Raw genomic sequence first — 26,268 nt, forward strand, 5'->3', positions numbered from 1 at the left:
GGAGCGGGCTCTGGAGGCAGGGGAGCGTAGCGGAGGTAGAGCCAGTCTTCTAGTGCAGGCGGAGCGGAGAGGTCGAGTGGGGGTGTAGGGAGAGATGAGGGTCTGGAGGTAGCTGGGTGCAGTCTGGTCAAGGCATCTGTAGGCTAGTACAAGAGTCTTGAACTGGATGCGAGCGGTGATCGGGAGCCAGTGGAGCGAGCGGAGTAGTGGAGTAGCGTGGGCGAAGCGAGGCAGAGATGCAAGGATTAGAAGCAACGAAGGGCGTGGAATCAAGTGAAGGGATTTCTCCTGTTATTATTTTTCTGTTGCTTTGGGCCGTCAAATCTCCGTAGCTATGGAAACGCAAAAGTACCCAAAATTCCCCAGCTTTTAGCTTTTTTTCTTTTTTTCTTCTTTTTTTTCAGAAATAGCTGATAAAGAAGGCGGGTCGGCGCTGTGACCCAGCACGGTGTAAACAGTGTACTGTTTTTATTCATCTATGTAGGTATTGTCTTGTTTAATTAACACGTATAATATTAATGCCGAGGTATTTATTTTTAACATGTTTACTTCGTCAGACGTTTGTTTGAAATCAAAGAGCATTCTCGAAATAATATTTGCATTCATCACTAAAAAAAAAAAAAATTGCAACCCAGACACCCCGTTTACACACTCCCCCTTGTAAAAGTTTACCACAGTCGTTTTGCGCGGTGTGTTTACAGTTTTCCCTCGAGTTTCGCTCATGTTTATACTATTTATCATTGCTTACCGTCATTTCCTGTGTTTTTTAGTACGCTTTACAGAGCTGGTAATCAGACTCCTATTGCACAGCAGCGTCACCCAGTCCAGGTTTTACTACCAGCTTGATCAGCCCCCAGTGTGTCTAGGGAACAAGCTCAGGTGTGTCTTATTATTAAACTCACAGTGAAACCAGGACTGGATCACATTGCTGTGCAGCGGGAGTCTGATTATCATCTCTTTAACACACCTCGCTGTGCTTTACAATGCTTCCCTGTGCTTTACCAGACCTCTCTGTGCTTTACAATGCTTCCCTATGCTTTACCACACCTCTCTGTGCTTTACAATGCTTCCCTATGCTTTACCAGACCTCTCTGTGCTTTACAATGCTTCCCTATGCTTTACCACACCTCTCTGTGCTTTACAATGCTTCCCTATGCTTTACCAGACCTCTCTATGCTTTACAATGCTTCCCTATGCTTTACCAGACCTCTCCGTGCTTTACAATGCTTCCCTGTGCTTTACCACACCTCTCTGTGCTTTACAATGCTTCCCTATGCTTTACCACACCTCTCTGTGCTTTACAATGCTTCCCTATGCTTTACCAGACCTCTCTGTGCTTTACAATGCTTCCCTGTGCTTTACCACGCCTCTCTGTGCTTTACAATGTTTACCTATGCTTCCCCGTGCTTTCACTGTGCTTTATCGCACTCTGTACTTTGTGTCAGTTTGATAAAGGCTGTACCATTTGAGGCTTAAACAGCAGGCTTAAAGATAAGACTCTTACCTTCTTTAGTGATAAAAACAAGATAACGATAAACTTTACCGGGAATCAGCAGGTATAAAGGTGAAAGAACACTTTGAATAAATCTCAATACTGTAGCAGGGCTCCCCAGACCCGGTCCTGGGGGAAGCCCCCTCGGTCCTGGGACCCCCCCCCCCCCCACCCCCACCTTGTGTGTGTCTGCTGGTTTCCATTCTACTGAGCTCTCGATACTGAACTATAAAATTGAACTGATATATTCGCTTAATTCGATTTTTTAAAATTGTTTAAACAGTTATACATGACTGAAATCTGCAACATTTTACAGCTCAGAGCGATTACAAAGGTCTCGTTAAGCTCATTATCAGTTCAGTTTAGGGTTTAGTGAAGAAATTCACTAATGAAAGCCAAAAAACACAGGGGGGGGGGGGGGGTGTCCCCCCAGGACTGGGGTCGGGAGCCCCTGCTTTAAGGTAGAAGGGACATGCGCGGAATAGCACATGGGAGTTTAGCTAATCGAAGTAACTTGATTTATTAGGATCACTTTTTGTTTAATAGTTGTACCGGTACTTCACCAGAACAGAAGGTATGTGAACCGTGCACAGTAAGACCTTGTTTTAAGTGCATCTCCTAATAAAGGAGGCGTGTTTACTGTAAACGCAATATTAACCTTAAAAATAAAAATAAAAACAGAAATACAAAGACTGGCATGTAAAAGCGAACTCCCTCTTCACGCGATCGTCGCAATTTGAAAATTCGGAATGACCACCACGTGGTTTACATGCGCATTAATTAATCATAATATATAAAGCAGAAAGTGTGTCTGTCTGTTGTCTGTTCCTTTCTTTCAAACTCTGCACTGTCTCCTCTTTCATTCAGGGGGAGGTCGAGGTCTGTGTTTGTAGCCAAAATTTTGACCCCCCTCCGGGGTAATTTATTTGGTAACCCCCCCATCGCTGGATTACTACAGTTATTATTATTATTACTTATTTCTTAGCAGACGCTCTTATCCAGGGCGACTTACAATTCTTACAAGATATCACATTATTTTTGCATACAATTCCCCATTTATACAGTTGGGTTTTTACTGGAGCAATCTAGGTAAAGTACCTTGCTCAAGGGTACAGCAGCAGCGTCCCCCACCTGGGATTGAACCCACGACCCTCCGGTCAAGAGTCCAGAGTCCTAACCACTACTCCACACTGCTACAGTAGCCGTGATACCACTACTCCACCACTACTCCACACTGCTACAGTAGCCGTGATACCACTACTCCACCACTACTCCACACTGCTACAGTAGCCGTGATACCACTACTCCACCACTACTCCACACTGCTACAGTCGCCTTGTATCTCAAATTAAACAACCCACAAAACCAAAACAGAATAATCGATAATTTATCGGAAAACGTAAGACTACCGTTCCCCGATTTTCAGCTACTATACAATAATACAGTTAACGCTACGTGCCAGTCGTTGTATGCATATTTCTACTGGAGCAGGTTTTATTGTTGTCTTAATCTGCCGTCGATTTACGGGAAGCAAAGGACATGTGATTGATCTCTGAACGCTGTTATCTCGCCTCTCCTGTTGTATAGACCCCGTGGCGAGCACAGGTGCGCGCAGTCATCGTCGTGTTCATGCAGAGAGCGAGAGAGATCCAGTGAAACGCGAACGAGCCGGCAGACATGGAGACTTCAAACCTGGTACCATTTAAAAAAAATAATTATTATTAAACGAGCGCTACTAATAATGGGGCAGCAGTGTGGAGTAGCGGTTAGGGCTCTGGACGCTTGATTGGAGGGTTGTGGGTTCAATCCCAGGTGGGGGACACTGCTGCTGTACCCTTGAGCAAGGTACTTTGCCTAGATTGCTCCAGTAAAAACCCAACTGTATAAATGGGGAATTGTATGTAAAAATAATGTGATATCTTGTAACAATTGTAAGTCGCCCTGGATAAGGGCGTCTGCTAAGAAATAAATAATAATAGAGACTGCATTGACTCGCTTATAGTCAGAGGTGAAAGTATTTTAATTGTTCTTATAGATTTGATAACAACGCGCAGCTATGGACAAAAGTGTTTGCATCAGCCAGAAATGAGACAGGATTTAAAAATAATAATAATAAATAATAAAAATACTATATGAACATAATTTATTTATTTAACCTCATGTAATCAAAAGAAACTGCAAAAAAAGTCTGTATCGCAAGTATTTCATGATAGATTGTGAAATGTCACATTTTTCTAAGTCTATGGAAAACTACAAAGCGGTGGTATGTAATCCAAGGTGTTAACTTGACATTATTCAGCAGCTTTCACTCGGTCTTACCGCTGGTGTCTGCCCAGCTTTGCTTATGGGATAAACATTCAGGTTTTGAACAACAGGCGAGCCGACTAATCCGGTGAACAGGAGCGGCGACAATGCAGTTAAGAATGATAGTTTTGTTAGATCGTGTTTGAAAAAAACAAACAGACAGACACAACATCTGCAATTGTCTGCCTGTGTGCGTCTCTCTGTCTGTGTATCTGTGTGTGTGTGTGTCTAACTATGCATCTGTGTCTCAATCTGTGTCTGACTGTCTGTCTGTCTCTCTCTGTCCAGTGAAAGCTGCTGAATAATGTTCCCTTGTTAACATATTGAATTCCACCCCCTCTATATAGAATGAACTCCCTCAGCTTCATAGAGTCCAATGAAAGCTGCTGAATAATGTTCCCTTGTTAACATATTGAATTCCACCCCCTCTATATAGAATGAACTCCCTCAGCTTCATAGAGTCCAATGAAAGCTGCTGAATAATGTTCCCTTGTTAACATATTGAATTCCACCCCCTCTATATAGAATGAACTCTCTCAGCTTCATAGAGTCCAATGAAAGCTGTTGAATAATGTTCCCTTGTTAACATATTGAATTCCACCCCCTCTATATAGGGCAGCAGTGTGGAGTAGTGGTTAGGGCTCTGGACTCTTGACCGGAGGGTTGTGGGTTCAATCCCCAGTGGGGGACACTGCTGTTGTACCCTTGAGCAAGGTACTTTACCTAGATTGCTCCAGTAAAAACCCAACTGTATAAATGGGTAATTGTATGTAAAAATAATGCGATATCTGTATAATGTGAAATAATGTATAATGTGATATCTTGTAACAATTGTAAGTCGCCCTGGATAAGGGCGTCTGCTAAGAAATAAATAATAATAATAATAATAAATATAGAATGAACTCCCTCAGCTTCATAGAGTCCAATGAAAGCTGCTGAATAATGTTCCCTTGTTACAGAACATAGAGGATGAATGCTTCAGTGAAACAGGATCCCCAGCAAAGGAGGACAGGGCAGAGAGTCGGCCCCAGGTAGGGTACTAATTATACCAGACTGCAGCACGGCGAGCCTCGGTGCTGGCCCACCGAGAGGGCGGGGAGGATGGGGAATTTTTCTCGTAGCCCAATTGTTACAAGATAATGTGATATCTTGTATCAATTGTAAGTCGTCCTGGATAAGGGCGTCTGCTAAGAAATAAATAAATAATAATAATAATAATAATAATAATAATAATAATAATAATAATAAAAATAATCATAATCATAATCATAATTATAATAATAATTGTGTATCCAGGCGCTGTCAAACATTCCGTTCACACGATGATTTGAACTTTCGCATTTCATATTTTACTACACCAAAAAAGCTGAATAAAAGGCATGGAATTTTAATTTATTTTTTAAAGACCTTTAAAGAACCCTAAAGTTGCACAATATTTACCACAGTATGAATTATTCTGATATTAAGATCTATAATTTGCGCAAAACAACGCGGTGCAGCAGTTTGTCAGAAAGTGTATCGTGTAAAATAAATAAAGTACTTTCTTCATCTGGTGGTAAACACAATTAGAGAATGATCCGTTATATTGCTTAAAGTACAAATATATTTATCAGTGGTTAAAGAAAAGGGCTTGTAACCAGAAGGTCCCTGGTTCAAATCCCACCTCAGCCACTGACTCACTGTGTGACCCTGAGCAAGTCACTTCACCTCCTTGTGCTCCGTCTTTCGGGTGAGACGTAGTTGTAAGTGACTCTGCAGCTGATGCATAGTTCACACCCCCTAGTCTCTGTAAGTCGCCTTGGATAAAGGCGTCTGCTAAATAAAGGTGTTTGCTATATAAAATGCAGGCTATTAGTTAAGAGCAGAGATGAGTGGTTTATTTTTGGGACGGGATAACTAAAATAGTGTATAGCAACACCATTACAATGTAGTTTATGCTAGGAACGTGTTATTTGATGTTTAATAAGCTTCCGATTAATGACTCTTACACGTGGAGTTCGTACAAAAAAATATATTTATTCACTTACCTAACACTGTAAATAAAATTGAGATATTTAAACTTCTAGGCGTCGTTGACAGTTTCCTTCAAACCCCCCTCCGTTTTGTTGGTTTTGTCCATAGGGTGTTACCTCTCCCATGCGGGTCCGGTTGTTCAGTGGGAAGAGCCACAGCATAGAGGTGAGTCCGGATGACTCAGTGAGGAGTGTTAAAGAAGACATCGGCAGAGAAATCAACCAGAATCCGGACAAGCTGCAGCTGGTGTGCGACGGTAAAATAAAACACGCACGCACGCACGCACGCACACACAGACACACACACGTACGCACGCACGAACGCACGCACACTGACACGCACAGACATGCACACACACGCACACACACACTCTCTCACTCACATAGAGACACACACAGATAGACACACACACGCAGATACAGACACGCACAAAGAGATACACAGACACAGACGCACTGACACACACAGACACAGTCACGCACGCACGAACGCACGCACACTGACACGCACAGACATGCACACACACACAGACACACACTCTCTCAGTCACATAGAGACACACACACACACACAGATAGACACACACGCAGATACAGACACGCACAAAGAGATACACAGACACAGACGCACTGACACACACAGACACACTGACACACACACACACAGACACACACACGCCGATACACACACACAAAGAGATACAGACACACTGACACACACACAAACTGACACACACACGCAGATACACACACACACACAAAGAGATACATGGACACACACACACTAAGACACACTGACACACACACACACACACTCCTGGGGGGACGGACTTTGTCAAGGGAAAGCGTTTGTGAAAGCAAACAGCGAAGGTGCTTCTAGACTTGTGATGCCGTGGTATCAAATAACATGTAAATACGATACAATATAGAAGCAGTGTTTGCCATCGTCTTCAAACTGATTATAAATGGAAGTTTTGATAACATGTTCCACAGCTCCTTTCCATGCAGTGTGTGCGTGTGTGTTTTCTGTAGGTTCATACCTTGAGGACGAGAAGAAAATGAAGGATTGTGGGATTACGAGAGAGAAACGTCTCTCGCTCATCCGGGTAAGGAAACCTTTCTGACTCCTTGCGCACGTGGACAGCTCCGGCTTTTCAAGCTGTCCTTTACAAAGGTGCTACCACGTGTTCATGTCGGGACACTGCGCTCTGATTGGTTAATTAATGTTCATTAAACAATTAATAACACCAAAACCCCAAACCTGAGGTCAGTATCCTATACCACAGCCATTACACATCTAAAGTAGCTCATGTTTGGCAGCGAATAAGCGTTTTTTTGTTATTTTAAGAAAATAAAAAAACTGACCGGAGGTGCCGACTTCCTGAGTTGTCCTGACAGGGACATTTCGTGGTACCTTTTGTAGGCGCCGCGGTGCATTCTGGTAAATGTAGTCCTGCTGTGAAAGGTGCCTCAGACAGGTAAAAACAATATTAAAAAGAGGTGTAGTTCCAGCTTAATAAGCAGCATACATATTATTATTATTATTATTATTATTATTATTATTATTATTATTATTATTATTATTATTATTTAGTAGTATTAAAGGGTTCATAAGGACCTTTTTATTTTATTTTTCATTATTATTATTATTATTTATTTCTTAGCAGACGCCCTTATCCAGGGCGACTTACAATCGTAAGCAAATACATTTCAAGTGTTACAGTACAAGTAATACAATAAGAGCAAGAAATACAATAACTTTTGTTCAAGTGTGACAAACCACAATTCAATAATACAGCAGATAATAGTGATAGTTACATCAGGGTATGATTAAATAGTGATAGTTACATCAGGATATGATTAAATACAAAATACTACAGGTTAAACACTTGACAGATTACAGTATTCTGAAGTACAGGATTAAATGCAGTAAAATAGGGGGCAGATAAGAGCAAAATAAAGCACATTTACATGAAGGGTGATAGTGTCCCAGGATACAAACAGAGGAGTTCTACAGGTGCTCTTTGAAGAGGTGAGTCTTAAGGAGGCGCCGGAATGTGGTCAGGGACTGGGCAGTCCTGACATCTGTAGGAAGGTCATTCCACCACTGCGGAGCAAGGGTGGAGAAGGAGCGGGCTCTGGAGGCAGGGGAGCGTAGCGGAGGTAGAGCTAGTCTTCTAGTGCAGGCGGATAGTTGCTACAACTATTGATGTAAGGTGTGTGTATTGTTTTAATTATTATTTTTTTACATTTTGACCACTTTTTAAACATTTAAATTGCATTCCCTGCCTCAAGATGGCTTCCCATGTACCCGCATGGACTTCTCAGAACTACATTTCCCATCATCCTCCTGCTCACATATGGATTTACCAGGGAGCAGGAGGATGATGGGAAATGGAGTTCTGAGAGGTCCATGCGGGTACATGGGAAGCCATCTTGGGGCAGGGAATGCAATTTAAAAATGTAAAAAAAGTGTGCAAAATGTAAACCCCCCCCCAAAATTAAAACAATACACGCACCTTACACAAACAGTTGTAGCAACACATGGGAACATGTAACACGCAAGTAAGTCGCCTTGGATAATGGTGTCCCTTTAAGTTGAAAAGCCTGAAGTTTGAAAGGATTTCCTCATTAAATGCATCCTAACTCTGCATAATAAAATCAAGGGAAGTAATGTTAAAACTCTACAATGCATTAGTAAGACCTCACCTAGAATATTGTGTTCAGTTCAGGCATGTCGTATGCAGACAGGCTAAAAGAATTGAATCTATTCAGTCTTGAACAAACGCGACGATCTGATTCAAGCATTCAAAATCCTAAAAGGTATAGACAATGTCAACCCAGGGGACCTGAAAAAAGAAACAAGGACCAGGGGTCATAAATGGAGATTAGATAAAGGGGCATTCAGAACAGAAAATAGGAGGCACTTTTTTACACAGAGAATTGTGAGGGTCTGGAACCAACTCCCCAGTAATGTTGTTGAAGCTGACACCCTGGGATCCTTCAAGAAGCTGCTTGATGAGATTCTGGGATCAATAAGCTACTAACAACCAAACGAGCAAGACGGGCTGAATGGCCTCCTCTCGTTTATAAACTTTCTTATGTTCTTATGTTCTAATAACATTGTAATGATGTGTGAGCACGCATGTATTTACTCAGTAACTGCAATGCAAACACACAGTCGTTCGAGACTCTTAATGGAAAGTGTTTCTCCAGGATTCTCTGTTTGACTTCAATGTGTTTTTTCCCCCTCTATCCCAGTCTTCCTCATTCATAAACAAACAGACAGAATTTCCGTTGTTCAGAGTCAAAATCCGATTCGACGGGAGAGATCGTGAAATGGATGTGAACCCAAGACACTGCGTCTCGCAAGTCAAGCAAGAGATCTGCAAAGAGACGGGCAAAGACGAGAAGAAGATGCTGCTTCTATTCGAAGTGTCGCAAACCACAAACTGTGAGCCTGTTTCTGAAGCGGAGTTAAACTGTCATTAGCCTCTAATGTTAATTGAATTCTGGGGATTCCACAGGGAGAGTCACACAGTCAGGGGGGCGCAGGGGTCCCCGAGGGTCTCCCCTGGTAAAGGCACGGCCGCGTGGTGTGCAGGGGGGAAGTCACACAGTCAGGAGAGTGCAGGGGTCCCCGAGGGTCTCCCCTGGTAAAGGCACGGTCGCGTGGTGTGCAGGGGGGAAGTCACACAGTCAGGGGAGCGCAGGGGTCCCCGAGGGACTCCCCTGGTAAAGGCACGGCCGCGTGGTGTGCAGGGGGGAAGTCACACAGTCAGGGGAGCGCAGGGGTCCCCGAGGGTCTCCCCTGGTAAAGGCACGGCCGCGTGGTGTGCAGGGGGGAAGTCACACAGTCAGGGGAGCGCAGGGGTCCCCGAGGGTCTCCCCTGGTAAAGGCACGGCCGCGTGGTGTGCAGGGGGGAAGTCACACAGTCAGGAGAGTGCAGGGGTCCCCGAGGGTCTCCCCTGGTAAAGGCACGGTCGCGTGGTGTGCAGGGGGGAAGTCACACAGTCAGGGGAGCGCAGGGGTCCCCGAGGGACTCCCCTGGTAAAGGCACGGCCGCGTGGTGTGCAGGGGGGAGTCGCACAGTCAGGGGAGCGCAGGGGTCCCCGAGGGTCTCCCCTGGTAAAGGCACGGCCGCGTGGTTTGCAGGGGGGGGAGTCACACAGTCAGGGGAGCTCGTATCATAACATATGTAACATCTCCTTTCTCCCCTTTTTCTTTTACAGGTTCCTCCGGAGACCCCTGTCCGAACTCAGGTAATATACATCGATGGGAAACACTTTGTATTGAGTCTCTTATTGCTGTGTGTTTGTATAACACATGCTGAGTAAATACACGCCTGCCTAGACAGCATTGCAATGTTATTATGCAGTGCCACGATGCACTTAACTCTGACCCCCATCCTTTTGTAATACACATATCCTGCAAAAAATATTTCTACTTCCGTTAGGACATATAGATATTTCCAGCGTCCTGTGTTTGAGGACAGCTCCGGTGAGACTCGGTGTTCCTGTAATCACAGTGGTGACATTTCACACCGGCTCTGAAGCTCTCAACACAAAAGAAAGCAGAGTCGCTTTCTCATCACTGCGGGGGGTGGGGGGGTGGGGGGTGGGGGGTGGGAGGGGAAGGGGGGGAATAAAGGATCATCTTTAGACTTCCGTTTCTTATTTCATATCTAGGCAGCATGATAGCATGTGAAGGGATGTATTATATTTGCAGAATGAATAACAGTTCTGTTGAGGCTAAGCTTGTGCGGTTAACAAAACCATAGATGCAGTTCAAGAGAAAATTTAAAACGATCCAAAAAAAAAAAAAAAATTGCACAGCAGCCCCTCCCTCAAATGAGGACACAGGCACTTAATGGGTTAATGATATGGAGTGTAATAAAGGAATCCGCTAAGCCGTCTGGTTAGACCAAAGTGTGTGCTACATATGGTAGTTGTCTATTTTTTTTGCCTCCCCCTCCCTTATTTGAAATCTAACATGTCTGCTGATGCGTTTTTGTTTTTTTTAAGAGTTTATCGTCTTGGAGGAACACAATAATAATAATAATAATAATAATAATAATAATAATAATAATAATAATAATAATAATAATAATAATAATAACATGTCTTTTTAGACGTTATCGTCTTGGAGGAACACAAGAAGATTGAGGAATACGACATCAATCAAGGAAGTGTGATCCGTCTCGTTAGGAAAACAGACTAGGAGACAAAGTGAATTAAAAACACAGAGAGGATTTGAATAACACCCGCGATCTTATATATAAACTGATTTCACTGTGTTCTGTAACTGCTAGTATCTGTAATGTGATACCTTCTAATAACTGGATAAAGATGTCTGCTAATAAATGGATATATATCTCTTAATATATAAATAAGATAGTTTGTCTGTCCCTCTGTTTCGTTCTGCATTCAGACCCTTATGGAAGAGGGTTAGTATTTTTGTTTCCAGACCTCATGTGCTGCTCTGGATTTACAGCAGCTCTCGTATTTGCTTCACACTCTCCTCTGCTTGTAGAGTTTGTGCTTGTTGGGTTCAGATCGCTCCCTTGCATTCAGTATTAAGATCATCTAATGTACCCCAATCCAATTACCTCTCTTCAAAGACCACTACACAGGAAACTACTGTTATTACCGTTATTATTAAAACAAACACGCAAACAAAAAACTTGTATGCAATATCCTTTATTTTATTTAGATTTGTATTTTAAAAATACATTTGATAAGGGATGTACACGTGGACACACACAAACACACACATGCTATCACAGGACATTAAGCAGCTAATTTGGTTTTAAAAACCATTAGATTTTACCATTGATATGAACATTGCACACAGCTGGATAATTATGCAGTTTTGCACAGCTCTCTGTGCTTTACAATGCTTCCCTATGCTTTACCAGACCTCTGTGCTTTGCAATGCTTCCCTATGCTTTACCAGACCTCTCTGTGCTTTGCAATGCTTCCCTATGCTTTACCAGACCTCTCTGTGCTTTACAATGCTTCCCTATGCTTTACCACACCTCTCTGTGCTTTACAATGCTTCCCTATGCTTTACCAGACCTCTCTGTGCTTTACAATGCTTCCCTATGCTTTACCAGACCTCTCTGTGCTTTACAATGCTTCCCTATGCTTTACCAGACCTCTCTGTGCTTTACAATGCTTCCCTATGCTTTACCAGACCTCTCTGTGCTTTACAATGCTTCCCTATGCTTTATCAGACCTCTCTGTGCTTTACAATGCTTCCCTATGCTTTACCAGACCTATCTGTGCTTTACAATGCTTCCCTATGCTTTACCAGACCTCTCTGTGCTTTACAATGCTTCCCTATGCTTTATCAGACCTCTCTGTGCTTTACAATGCTTCTCTGTGTTTTACAATGCCCACCTTTGCCTCCTCGTGTTTATACCAGCGGCCGAGCGACGACTCTGCTGTCTTTAAATAAAAAGCGCTTTTTTTCTGGGTCGTTTCGCCTTTTGTGGTGTAAATAAAAAACAAAAAAAGACTAATTATCTTCCTCATCCTAAAATATATCGTGACAGAACATTCAGTTCATGAAAACAGGAAATCGTTTTGTATATAGAGTTTTTTTTTTCTTCATACGAGTTCATCATCGTTTTGGAAGCTGATATAATTCTCGTCTGTCATAAAAAAAAAAAAAAAACCTTATTTGCATTTCCACGTCCGCTGCACTATCGCATTAAATAGGAGTTCTTCCGTTTCAGCAGGGATGTCTTGTGGTTTTTGTAGCGTTGGATCAGGTTGACTTGACTCCCTCTTCGGATCCCACAGTCCTGGATCCTCTTCTCATCCTCCAGGATGCAACCTTCGATCAAAACACACGAACACACACTCAATATATATCATTGTACGTTATAATAGTCGCAGCTAAGGAAATACAGTTCAAACTAGACTGATCCCAGAGTTCAAAGGAATGAGCTGTGAGGATTGAGTTTAATCTATCGAGTAAGAATCAAAGGGAGGAGAGGAGTTACTATGAGCTTGATCAGCCCCCAGTGTGTCTCGGTAACAAGCTCAGGTGTGTCTTATTATTAAGCTCATAGCAAAACCAGGACTGGATCACACTGTACGCTGGTGTAACAGGGGAGCTGTTTTACCATCAAAGACCATCATCAGGTCCTCAGGTTTCCTCTCAATCTGCTTGCTCATTATTGTGGTCACGTTGAACACAGTGTCTGCTGTGTCGATGTCCATCGGTCGACATTTACCATCAAACGTCCGGATGGTCACGTGAATCTGGAACACAAAATAAAACAAGGATTGATCTTCTAGAACTCTTTAGAAGAGTAAAAACAAAGAAATACTGATTTATGGAATTATTTGTCGGTTATCTGCAGTTACAATATAATTCCAGTCCAGTCTAGTGATATTAAACTGCAGTTACAATGTAATTCCAGTCCAGTCTAGTGATATTAAACTGCAGTTACAATGTAATTCCAGTCCAGTCTAGTGATATTAAACTGCAGTTACAATGTAATTCCAGTCCAGTCCAGTCTAGTGATATTAAACTGCAGTTACAATGTAATTCCAGTCCAGTCTAGTCTAGTGATATTAAACTGCAGTTACAATGTAATTCCAGTCCAGTCTAGTCTAGTGATATTAAACTGCAGTTACAATGTAATTCCAGTCCAGTCTAGTCTAGTGATATTAAACTGCAGTTACAATGTAATTCCAGTCCAGTCTAGTCTAGTGATATTAAACTGCAGTTACAATGTAATTCCAGTCCAGTCTAGTCTAGTGATATTAAACTGCAGTTACAATGTAATTCCAGTCCAGTCTAGTCTAGTGATATTAAACTGCAGTTACAATGTAATTCCAGTCCAGTCTAGTGATATTAAACTGCAGTTACAATGTAATTCCAGTCCAGTCTAGTGATATTAAACTGCAGTTACAATGTAATTCCAGTCCAGTCTAGTGATATTAAACTGCAGTTACAATGTAATTCCAGTCCAGTCTAGTCTAGTGATATTAAACTGCAGTTACAATGTAATTCCAGTCCAGTCTAGTCTAGTGATATTAAACTGCAGTTACAATGTAATTCCAGTCCAGTCTAGTGATATTAAACTGCAGTTACAATGTAATTCCAGTCCAGTCTAGTCAAGTGATATTAAACTGCAGTTACAGTGCAGGGATGGGAATCAGACTCCCGCTGCACAGCAGTGTGATCCAGTCCTGGTTTCACTAGGAGTTTAATAATAAGACACACCTGAGCTTGTTAGCTAGACACACTGGGGCTGATCAAACTGGTAGTAAAACCTGGACTGGGTGACACTGCTGTGGGATAGGAGTCTTATTACCATCCCTGGAAACAGCCATAGAGAATGGTGCAGAACACAGACACACTATATAGAAAATATCTTTGTAGAAACTGAAAAGGGACTTACCACCACACTTGTGTCTGTAGAAGTCATCTCAGATCGCTTCCAATCCTGCTGGTGCAGCGGCAGTGAAGAGACGGGAGATGAAGTGGAGCAGCGGCTAGCTGGAGTTAGTATAGACCTCTTTAACGTTGGAAACCCCGCCCCTTCTCTCACCCGCCCCTCCCACTCTCACTTTCTCTCTCCCTTCTCTTCTCCCTAGCCCCTCCCACTCCCCACCTCCCCCCGCTGTCTAGCCCCTCCCACTCCTCATTCGCTCTGTTTCAAAGTGAAGGGATTCCCCCTCTTAATTTTTTTCTGTTGCTTCGGGCCGTCAAATCTCCGTAGCTATGGAAACGCAAAAGTACCCAACATTCCCCAACGTTTACTTTGTGTGTGTGTGAGTGTTTGATGCTCATTTTTGTTTACTTTCTGTAGGTTTATTTTATTTTATTGTTTTATAAATAAGTGATAAAGAAGGCTGGTCGGCGCTGTGACCCAGCACGGTGTAAACAGTGTACTGTTTTATTTATCTATCTATCTATGTATGTATGTATTTATTTATTTATTTATTGTCTTGTTTAATTAACACATATAATTTTAATGCCAAGGCTGGATTTTGTAATCTGGGTATTTATTTGTACAGTTTTAATTTGTCAGATGTGTGTTTTCGAAATCAAAACGCTCCCCCCCCCCCCCCCCCCCCCCCCTCAGATCCCGCGACCCCTTTTATGAACGCTCTGGTGCCACACCTATGTTATTATAAAGACTCCGTTTCTTGGAAACTGTTGAAACAAAACCGCTTTCACTTTCCAGATTACTCAAACGCCGAAAGTCATACGGAAGCTCTAATCGATCGCAGCTGTACAGAACATCTTCAAAACAAACTATGAAAAAGCCCCTGTGTGGATTTCTCTGGGGTTCCCTGAATCAGTCCCCCACATTTGTATTGCAGATGAAAAAGCAAGGGTTTGAGCCCCAGAACATACAAGCATGTAGTCATTTTACACACTCCCCCTTTGTAAAAGTTTACCAAAGCAGTTTTGCACGGGTGTGTTTACAGTTCCCCCTCGAGTTTTCCTCATGTTTATAAAATTTATCATTGCTTACCGTCATTTCCAGTGTTTTTAGTACGCTTTACAGGGCTGGTAATCGGACTCCTATTGCACAGCAGCGTCACCCAGTCCAGGTTTCACTACCAGCTTGATCAGCCCCAGTGTGTCTAGGTAGCAAGCTCAGGTGTGTCTTATAATTAAACTCCTAGTGAAACCAGGAGTGGATCACACTGCTGTGCGAAGAGGAATCTTATTGCTAGCCCTTTACCAGACCTCTCTGTGCTTTACAATGCTTCCCTATGCTTTACCACACCTCTCTGTGCTTTACAATGCTTCCCTATGCTTTACCAGACCTCTCTGTGCTTTACAATGCTTCCCTATGCTTTACCAGACCTCTCTGTGCTTTACAATGGTTCCCTATGCTTTTCCAGACCTCTCTGTGCTTTACAATGCTTCCCTATGCTTTACCAGACCTCTCTGTGCTTTACAATGCTTCCCTATGCTTTACCAGACCTCTCTGTGCTTTACAATGGTTCCCTATGCTTTTCCAGACCTCTCTGTGCTTTACAATGCTTCCCTATGCTTTACCAGACCTCTCTGTGCTTTACAATGCTTCCCTATGCTTTACCAGACCTCTCTGTGCTTTACAATGCTTCCCTATGCTTTACCAGACCTCTCTGTGCTTTACAATGCTTCCCTATGCTTTACCACACCTCTCTGTGCTTTACAATGCTTCCCTATGCTTTACCAGACCTCTCTGTGCTTTACAATGCTTCCCTATGCTTTACCAGACCTCTCTGTGCTTCACAATGCTTCCCTATGCTTTACCAGACCTCTCTGTGCTTTACAATGCTTCCCTATGCTTTACCAGCCCTCTCTGTGCTTTACAATGCTTCCCTATGCTTTACCAGACCTCTCTGTGCTTTACAATGCTTCCCTGTGCTTTACCAGACCTCTCTGTGCTTTACAATGCTTCCCTATGCTTTACCAGACCTCTCTGTGCTTTACAATGCTTCCCTATGCTTTACCAGACCTCTCTGTGCTTTACAATGCTTCCCTATATGCTTTACCAGACCTCTCTGTGTTTTTCAATGCTTCCCTATTTAATTAAAACGGGTCCTCGCCCCGTTTGCCTTCTCGTTTCTCTTGGTTATTTGATATCGTGCTGTGGGATTATGAAATGCAGCTGTCGCGGGCTGGTGTGTTTTTTTTTTCGAAGATAGAAATGTCGGGTCGTTTAAGACACAGACAGGCGGCGAACGCAGCCGGCAAAACCGAAGAGAACGTCAACGAGAGAATTCTATCGGAATGTCACGCGCTGTACGCCGACCCCAAGAACGGTGAGACGCGAATACTGCCGGTACCGCTACTAACAATAATGGCAGGTTGAATCGCTGTGAAGCAATGCAAACTGCACGCAAACTAACCGAACGCTGTCGTGGATGCAAATCGGCCCTGCATGACTCTCCCGGAGGGAGGCTCGGCTATTTTTATCATGACATTTGAGAGCCCTGATGCACACTGTGTAGGCTACACTTAGAAACACGCGATCCGTCATTTCTGAGTTGGTATGATTATCACACTGGCCTGAGATAAAAGTGTACCAGAGTAAAAGCACAGCAAAGTGTGATAAAGCACAGTGAAAGCATGGTAAAGCATAGGGAAGCATTGTAAAGCACAGAGAGGTCTGGTAAAGCATAGGGAAGCATTGTAAAGCACAGAGAGGTCTGGTAAAGCATAGGGAAGCATTGTAATGGGAGGGGCCAGTGATCATGTTAATAAAGCTAATAAGAGGTGAGAGAATGGATTTTAAAGATGGTCAGCGCTCCTTTAAAGGGAGGGGCCGGTGATCATGTTAATAAAGCTAATAAGAGGTGAGAGAATGGATTTTAAAGATGGTCAGCGCTCCTTTAAAGGGAGGGGCCGGTGATCCTGTTAATAAAGCTAATAAGAGGTGAGAGAATGGATTTTAAAGATGGTCAGCGCTCCTTTAAAGGGAGGGGCCGGTGATCATGTTAATAAAGCTAATAAGAGGTGAGAGAATGGATTTTAAAGATGGTCAGCGCTCCTTTAAAGGGAGTCCAGTGACAGTATTTCTCATGTATATACTGGGTAAGCGAATAGCGTGCACTAGCCTGTATTGAACTCCTTTCCCTCCGCTGTCTGTGTCTCTCTCAGGGCTGGTGAAGGCAGCTGCAGCTCTGGGGCTCCCCCTGCTGGCTCCACGGAAGAAGATCAGCATCATGTTGATGGGGAATCACTCAGCGGGGAAGAGCTCCTTCATTAACTGGTGAGCCAGCGATGCAGGGCTATATACAGAGCAATACCATACCTGCTTTACCACGTCCCTCTGTGCTTTACAATGCTTCCCTATGCTTTACCAGACCTCTCTGTGCTTTACAATGCTTCCCTATGCTTTACCAGACCTCTCTGTGCTTTACAATGCTTCCCTATGCTTTACCAGACCTCTCTGTGCTTTACAATGCTTCCCTATGCTTTACCAGACCTCTCTGTGCTTTACAATGCTTCCCTATGCTTTACCACACCTCTCTGTGCTTTACAATGCTTCCCTATGCTTTACCACACCTCTCTGTGCTTTACAATGCTTCCCTATGCTTTACCAGACCTCTCTGTGCTTTACAATGCTTCCCTATGCTTTACCAGACCTCTCTGTGCTTTACAATGCTTCCCTATGCTTTACCAGACCTCTCTGTGCTTTACAATGCTTCCCTATGCTTTACCAGACCTCTCTGTGCTTTACAATGCTTCCCTATGCTTTACCAGACCTCTCTGTGCTTTACAATGCCTCCCTATGCTTTACCAGACCTCTCTGTGCTTTACAATGCTTCCCTATGCTTTACCAGACCTCTCTGTGCTTTGCAATGCTTCCCTATGCCTTACCAGACCTCTCTGTGCTTTACAATGCTCCCCTGTGCTTTATTACGCTTTGCTGTGCTTTTACTGTAGGACACTTTTATAAGGTTTTTACTTGGGTCTTGTGAGTGACTCCACTGGTCTTATTCAGCCTGCTGTCTGTCTGTCTCTCTCTTTCTCTCTCTCTGTGTCTGTCTGTCTGTAGGTACGTGGGCGAGCATATTCAGAGGACGGGGGTTGCCATAGAAACACAGGGCTTCACGTTTGTGACGAGCGGGCGAAGGAGAGAGTCGCTGACGGTGAGACACGTCATAGTATAACATCACATGTCTGAAATCGACCAATCTCAGTGCAGTATTTACCAGAATTCTAGTAATTCTGTATATACATATATATTATGTATTCAAAACGAGTGGACTTTGTCCCGGTTTCAGACCAGTGAATTTTTTTAAAATAATGTTTAAAAAAAGTGTGAATAATAATAATAATAATAATAATAATAATAATAATAATAATAATAATAATAATAATAATTGAATTTACTCACTCTGGTTCCAGGGGAACGCAACGTTACACCTCTACCAACACTTTCAAAAACTAGAAGAGATCACAGGTAAGGAAAAAAATAAAATAAAAAATAAACAGAATAACATATATACGCGCACACCCGTCCACCTTAGGACCGATCCCTGTCCTTTGTCAGCCGATCTGATTGAGATCAGTCTATTGAATGGGCCGTTATCAAACTCATCCCATAGCAATGAGCTAATAAATACCTACTAGCCTCCTAACCCCTAAATATACCCTCTACCCCTAAACCTAATCTCTACCCCTAACCCTAATTTCAACCCCTAACCCTAATCTTAACCACTAAACCTAACTGTGTTACTATTAAAGGAATTTTTACTATTATGTCAACAGCGCTTGTTTAGCGCCCTCTAGCGGCTACTGCATTAAAGCGCTTGATCAGGACCGACTCCTGTTGTGGGAGGCTGGTACGTACATACTGGCCCATTCCTATGGTATGATTTTTGCTTGATAAAGTCCCATTCAATCGACTGATCTCAATCAGATCGGGTGCAGCATCGCTCTATCCGAGAAAGGAGAGAGAGAGAGAGAGAGAAAAAACCTAACAAGAACTAACTACACATTTTCTGTGCACCCGATTCTATACAGCAGGACTGAAATTCTGAGAGCCGATCACATAGCCTCTCACGTGACTTCTCCGTCTACTATAACTCGCTGTGATCCTAACTTGTTGCCTCCTGGTTCATATTGTATTCTAGCAGTGTTATTATTATCTGCACTGTCTGTAAACCGCACTGTGTTTAAATATGAAGCTTGCATTGTAACCCTGTGCTGTGACTCCTGTGTGAGTCGCCTGGGATAAAGCAGGGGTCTGCCAGATAATAATAATAATAATAATAATAATAATAATAATAATAATAATAATAATAATAGTTATTTCTAGTTGGGAGTCGTGGTTGTTATTTCTAATTGGGAGTGGTGGTTGCACTATTGCACTGCTAATCTGTCACTGTAGATCTAACTCGCTGTGATGCTAACTTGTAGCCTCCTGGTTCATATTGTATTCTAGCAGTGTTATTATTATCTGCACTGTCTGTAAACTGCACTGTGTTTTAAAAAAGGAGCCTTGCATTGTAACCCTGTGCTGTGACTCCTGTGTGAGTCGCCTGGGATGAAGCAGGATTCATAATAATAATAATAATAATAATAATAATAATAATAATAATGAAAGGGTATATGAAAATACGAGGACTTAGAAGACAAGTGAAACTGTTTTAGAGTCGTAAATTGGTTTGTTAAGATTATTTATCGAACTACTGTCTCAGTCCCTCAGTCCCACAGCAGCGATATAAAGCGGGCTTGTCTGTAATTTCAAAGCCTTTAGTCAGCGCGCTTCATCGCAAAAGCTGATAATGCGCTGCGCCCGGGCCGGGGGACGGGGCATTACCTTATCATTGCTGTCCAGGTGTGTCGGACTACCTGTCTACGGAGATCTCCACTTCCAGAGAGAAGAGGTTCGGGCTGGTCACCTTCATCGACACGCCGGGGCTGGTGGACGGAGACATGAAGTATGAATTCGACGTGGAGAGAGCCTTGCTCTGGCTGGGTGAGTCTAACCTGACCCCGATGCACCGCTCCTTAAAAAGAGACGGGGGTGTTGAGTTAGCGTCCCGGGTAATGGTTATGCTGGCTGTATAGAATTTAATTGAAGGAACGCTGATGTGGTTTTGATTTTGAGTCTGATATCGACTGTGTGGTCTCTGAAATTGACTGTGGTCTGTTATATAGACCGTAGAGTCTGTTACTGACTGTACAGCTGTGCCCAAACGTTTTGCATCATCACCTTATAGAACGAACTCACTCAGCTTCATAGAGTCCAATGAAAGCTGCTGAATAATGTTCCCTTGTTAACATATTGAATTCCACCCCCTCTATATAGAATGAACTCGCTCAGCTTCATAGAGTCCAATGAAAGCTGCTGAATAATGTTCCCTTGTTAACATATTGAATTCCACCCCCTCTATATAGAATGAACTCCCTCAGCTTCACAGAGTCCAATGAAAGCTGCTGAATAATGTTCCCTTGTTAACATATTGAATTCCACACCACTTTGTAGTTTTTCATACACTTAAAAACAAAAACACTAAAAAATCTAGAATTAAATACTACTGTATTACTATTATGACTTCTGGTATAGACTTTTTTTTTTTTTTTTGCAATATCATGTTGTAGTTTATTTAATTACATGATATTAAATAAAATTTGTTTATACATTTTTTTAAAAAAAATCTTAATTCTGTCTCAATCCTAAAATTCTAAATGAGGATAAACTTTTGGTCAGAGCTGTGTGGTTTCTGATATTGACAGTAACGTCTCTCATATTTGTGATAGGGTCTGTGACATTAACTATGGTCTCTAATAAGGATTATGATCTCTGATATTAACTGTACGATCTCTCATATTGATTATGAAAAATCTCACATCGACCGAGCACGGATTTCAAGACGCTGTTTTTGACTGTGGGGGTCCCGCGCCCCCTCTCTCTCCCCTCAGGTGATCAAGTGGACCTGGTGTTTGTGTTCTTTGACCCGATGGGTCAGGCGCTGTGTAAACGCACCCTGAATATCGTGGAGCGACTGAGCGAGGAGAACGGAGAGAAGATGAGGTTCTACCTGAGCAAAGCAGACGAAGCAGGGGATGAGAGCGACAGACAGGTGAAGATTTCATACTGAACAATCATCAACCAATCTGATGAGAAATGATCCAGCTTTCTCAGGGTCTTCACTGTAAATTCAACGGCAAACGTTTTCACTAGAAGTCTTTCTCGAAGTCTTCAGTGTAAATTCAATGACAAACGTTTCCACTAGAAGTCTTTCTCAGTGTCTTTAGTGTAAATTCAATGGCGAACGTTTCCACTAGAAGTCTTTCTCAGTGTCTTGTTTTGAAATCAACACATTAATGAATGGATTTATTTAATACCAGCACACCCCTAGTATTGAGTCGTGAGTAGTTTTAATAACTCTAACTTGTGTGGGTGTGTGTATGCCTCTCTGTGTGTATGTATGTCTGTGTGTGCCTCTCTGTGTGTATGTATGTCTCTGTGTGTGTGTGTGTGTATGTATGTCTGTGTGTGTGTCTCTCTCTCTCTCTCTCTCTCTGTGTTTCCCTTCCACAGAGAGTCATGATGCAGATTGTGCAGGAGTTGTGTAAGAGACCAGGACTGAACAAGTGTGGCTTCGACATGCCCACGATATACATCCCGGACCCAGCGAAGGTACCACACTGAACTGCACAGCCAGCCTGAGAACATACCATGGACTCTGTGTTGAACTTATATATTATAAAAATCTCATTTAATACCACCGGTGTTCATGTTTCTCTATTAGATACACAGAGATGATGATGATGATGATCATTATCAATAATAATAATAATAATAATAATAATAATAATAATAATAATAATAATAATAATATTCCAAATCTATCCCCTTTCATCTGATTTGATTTTTTATTTTTGATTTGATCTCTAATTTAATTCAGAGATTTCATCTGTGATTTTTATCTAGTCTTGATTCCATCCATGAGTGTATCTGTAACTTGAATCCATGATTTGATCTGTGGTTCTGTCTAGCTTTTGATATGAGATCTAATCCAAGCTTGCTTTGATCTGTGATTTGATCTATGATTTGATCTGATCTGTGATTTGATCTGTGATTTGATATGATTTGTGATTTGGCTGCTTCTCTGATTCGTCTCAGCCGAGCCGCTGTCTCAATCAGATTGATGGTGTGTGCACAACGATCGAAAAGATCATCGACCAATCGGTGCAGAGCTCTCTCAATCACCTGGAGCGAGACTGTGACATCATCGCAGAGAGCGCGGAGCGCAGACTGAGGGAGGACAGGTGAGAGGAGCAGCCCAGCCAGCAGGGGGCAGCAACTGGATCAGGAAAAAGCCCCATTAAACTTTGAAAAGACCGATGACTGTGCTTCCCTCAGACTACAAAGTGTTGGTGAATGTGTTTGCTTCACTTGGGACGGATGCTTGAGCCTCCCTCGGTGTTGTTGCAGTAATTCTAGAAGTGTGGATCTGTTTATAATAGTTTTTTTTTTAATGTTTCTATCAAGAAATATTTCTGGACATTTACAGCAGTGTGCAAATGTATCAGAAGTATCATTTTATATCCTTTACATACCCACCTCCGGATGTGAGAATTTCAATCTCCGCTCAGTAATCATTGATATAGAAACAACAGGCGCTCGTGTGTGAAAATGTCAGACCGCTTTGTGCTTTAATCAGGCGTCTTAAACAACTTCTAAAAAGTCTCCTGCATTTGACCGCGTGTGGCTCCGTGTTCCTTTTCTCTGACTGTTTGAAATTAATTGCATGTGTGGCCTATTAAAGCCATCAATTCAATTAGAGAATCGCTAGTTTCTTATTTTGATTTTTAAAAAGTATCTCTTCTCTTCATCCTCTCTCTCTCTCTCTCTCTCTCTCTCAGTTATCAGGCAACACTGAACAGGAAGATATGGATTAAGCACTTCCTGTTTGGTTGCCTGGGTTACCTGCTGCCCCTGTGTTTCCTGGCCAGCTTTGTGATTGGCTGTTTCTCTGATGACAGCCTGACTGACATGGCAGGGCCTGATATAGCACACGCCCTCCGTGTTTATACCGTAAGACTGGAAACCAGGGAGTCACTCTCAGCCAATCAGAACATGCTGGCAATATACTAGCTGTGCACTAGATGGCGCTGGCTCTTCTATAAAGACACTGTGCCTGATCTAGCCCGTGTTACACAAGTCTATGGCAGTGCAGCTAGAGCTGAAGAGCAGCTCCTGAACTCACAGTCAAAGCAACACAGACTGAGCAAAACAATGTAATACAGCCCAGCCCAGCGCATTGCAGTTAAAGAACTTCAGCTCCCAGCATCCCTCACCATTGCCGCGGGCGCAGAGGCATGCTGGGAGCTGTAGTCCTAGCCAGGGCTGTACCGATTCACAATACAATAACTATGGCAGCGCAGCTAGAACTGAAGAGCAGCTCCTGAACTCACAGTCAAAGCAATACAGTAATCACTTACCAGAAAGTAAAATGAGTAAAGGTAGAATCTGAAACTGGAAGCTACAAAGCTGTGTGTGTGTGTGTCTTGCAGGAGGTTGTGTCTGTGCTGTGGGGCTGGCTGGCTCAGGACAGTTACCTTTGGGGTCTGTTCGTGATCCTGGGCTCTTCTGGACTGTTTCTCCTATTGGCACGGTTTTACAGCAGGTAAGATCTTTTGAGACGCTCCCTCAGGTCTTTCTAGTGCAGTCTCTCCCGCAGTGTTTGAGTTCAGCAGGTAGTGGAGGGGATGTTCTGAAAGATAACTTTTCTCTCCCCCTTCTCTCTCTTTCCATCCCTCCCCTCCCACTCTCCTCTTCTCTCTCTATCCCTCTTCTTTCACCCTCTCCTTCCCCCTTTCCCTATCTCCTTATCTTCTATCCCTCTCTCTCTGTCCCTCTCTCTCCTGCTTCCTGTTTCTCTCCCTCTCCTCCCCCTTCCCCTCCTTATCTTCTATCCCTCTCTCTCTGTCCCTGTCTCCTGCTTCCCGTTTCTCTCCCTCTCTACCCCCTCCCTCTCTTTCTCCCCTTTCTCCCTGCTATCCATCCTCTCCCTCTCCTTATCTTCTATCCCTCTCTCTGTCCCTCTCTCTCTCCTGCTTCCCGTTTCTCTCCCTATCCTCCCCCTCTCTACCCCTCCCTCTCTTTCTCCCTTCTCCCTGCTATCCATCCTCTCCCTCTCCTTATCTTCTATCCCTCTCTCTCTGTCCCTCTCTCTCTCTCTCCTGCATCCTGTTTCTCTCCCCCTCTTCCTCTCTCTCAGAACTGAACCCACTCTCTCTCGCAGACAGAAGCGGAATCTCAGAGAAACACACGCTTACATCCAAGAGGTGGTAAAACCCAGAAAGGTACCCCGATCAACAGCATCTTCTCACTGAAGCTGAAACTAGTATTTTAAGAAATGTATTACCCATTCTCACCCCTGGCTTGATTGCTGGTTGCTGTTGTTTTCCTAAATTAAATATATAACTTGAAATATATCAATGTATGTTACAAAATAATATTTTTTTAAAAAATCAATTATGTTGCATTTTACTGTATCTGGCTCTGCCCCCTAGTGGATGGAAGATATATAGCAGTAATCTATATACCGTATATATATACTGTATATATATATATATTATATACACTCAAATACAGCAATCTTGTACCATTATTAACCTGCAATACTCTGACCCCTAGTGGATGTAAAAAGGTTCTACATAGGTATTTCATAATGCTGTACTTCTGTCATCCACTAGGGGACATTGTTGGGAGGGTGGGGGGCAGGTTAACGATTCCACTCTGATGTCATTTCCTGTTTCCTTTGTCCCCAGGTGGAGTTGTATGATCTGTATCTACGTCAGTGCATATTGGATTACGACATCAACTGAAATGTTTAAAATTTCAAATTTCAAAGCTAATAAAGACGGTTTAATGCGAATTCAGTCACAAACGACCAGAAATCTTTCTCAGTGTCTTCAGTGTAAATTCAATGGCAAACGTTTCCGCTAGAAGTCTTTCTCAGCGTCTTCAGTGTAAATTCAGTGGCAAACGTTTCCACTAGAAGTCTTTCTCAGCGTCTTCAGTGTAAATTCAATGGCAAACGTTTCCACTAGAAGTCTATCTCAGCGTCTTCAGTGTAAATAAACCATAAGTCTGGCAAACATCCAGAAGTCTCTTAGCTACTACCTTCAAATTAGCTTCTTTAAACTCTACAGAAACTGGGTCAGCAGCAGAGTCAAAGCTGTGGAACCCAAGTCAATGAGAGAGAGAGAGAGAGAGAGAGAGAGAGAGAGAGAGAGAGAGAGCTGCTGGAAAGGGTGTTGAACAAAGGCAGCTTCACCGCAGTAACCTGAACCCGACTTTGAGAAGCGATGTTCTAATCTCTTATTGATCTTTCAGCTTAATTCCTTCATGAAGGGCTAGCTCCCATTACAGCTCCTATTCAAAGCCAACAGGACAGTCTGTATCCTATATTGCATCTGGCTTCTATCAAACTCACACACAGAAAATATATATATATATATATATATATATAACTAGTTGAAAACAACATATTTAACCAGCGTGAAAAAGGCAACCGGTTATAATTTTGCTCGTTCAAGTAAATGAATAAACGACGTCTAGACTTAAGTCAAGAAAAGAGGTCTTTATTTTCACAGCAAATACTCCAGGAAACAAAACACATACTGTAGGTACAATCAAGTCTGAAAGCGTCTTGCATGTCTATTTGGCTTTCCATTCCCACTGTGTCGCAGCTGAGCTGTATTGTAAAGTTACATCAAGCGCTTGATTATGAATCAGTGAAGTAAACTCATCCTCTAATAGTGTCAGCTTACATCTCTCCCCCAGTCCCTCCTCAGCTGTAACTACTAAGTCACTGCTTCCCTCCCAGTCCCTCAGCGCTAACCATTAAGCCACACTGCTTCCCTCCCTCCCAGTCACTCCTCAGCTGTAACTACTAAGTCACTGCTTCCCTCCCAGTCCCTCAGCTCTAACCATTAAGCCACCCTGCTTCCCTCTTTCCCAG

The 26,268-nt window shown here is 42.9% G+C and overlaps 3 protein-coding genes across 4 annotated transcripts; 2 read left to right on the top strand and 1 right to left on the bottom strand.

Annotated features, from left to right (window-relative positions):
• The first annotated feature begins 3,097 nt into the window (after window positions 1-3,097).
• Window positions 3,098-11,201, top strand: LOC131736352 (uncharacterized). The gene is made up of 7 exons (XM_059021865.1): window positions 3,098-3,187; window positions 4,756-4,827; window positions 5,918-6,065; window positions 6,841-6,914; window positions 9,070-9,262; window positions 10,042-10,071; window positions 10,941-11,201. Exons 1-7 carry the CDS (start codon window positions 3,170-3,172, stop codon window positions 11,027-11,029), a joined length of 624 nt encoding a protein of 207 aa, XP_058877848.1. The 5' UTR covers window positions 3,098-3,169; the 3' UTR covers window positions 11,030-11,201.
• A 303-nt stretch (window positions 11,202-11,504) lies between these two features.
• LOC131736357 (uncharacterized) lies at window positions 11,505-14,337 on the bottom strand. The gene is made up of 3 exons (XM_059021877.1): window positions 14,229-14,337; window positions 12,942-13,080; window positions 11,505-12,649 (listed from the first exon to the last, which is right to left on the bottom strand). The coding sequence occupies exons 1-3, from the start codon at window positions 14,253-14,255 to the stop codon at window positions 12,516-12,518; spliced, it is 300 nt and encodes a 99-aa protein (XP_058877860.1). The 5' UTR covers window positions 14,256-14,337; the 3' UTR covers window positions 11,505-12,515.
• Window positions 14,338-16,469: 2,132 nt separating this feature from the next.
• Window positions 16,470-25,401, top strand: LOC117410116 (uncharacterized). 2 transcript variants are annotated; one of them, XM_059021875.1, is made up of 12 exons: window positions 16,470-16,596; window positions 17,435-17,546; window positions 18,336-18,429; window positions 18,689-18,743; window positions 20,124-20,264; window positions 21,212-21,372; window positions 21,834-21,932; window positions 22,419-22,564; window positions 23,162-23,333; window positions 23,813-23,925; window positions 24,520-24,604; window positions 25,073-25,401. In XM_059021875.1, exons 1-12 carry the CDS (start codon window positions 16,482-16,484, stop codon window positions 25,127-25,129), a joined length of 1,350 nt encoding a protein of 449 aa, XP_058877858.1. In that variant the 5' UTR covers window positions 16,470-16,481; the 3' UTR covers window positions 25,130-25,401. The 2 variants fall into 2 exon arrangements, with proteins under 2 accessions (XP_058877858.1, XP_058877859.1); XM_059021876.1 differs by lacking the exon at window positions 16,470-16,596 and adding an exon at window positions 17,041-17,290 and having other exon boundaries at window positions 25,073-25,400.
• The last annotated feature ends 867 nt before the right edge of the window (window positions 25,402-26,268 follow it).

This window comes from Acipenser ruthenus, unplaced genomic scaffold, assembly GCF_902713425.1.
Source record: "Acipenser ruthenus unplaced genomic scaffold, fAciRut3.2 maternal haplotype, whole genome shotgun sequence".
NCBI classification, from domain to species: Eukaryota; Metazoa; Chordata; class Actinopteri; order Acipenseriformes; family Acipenseridae; genus Acipenser; species Acipenser ruthenus.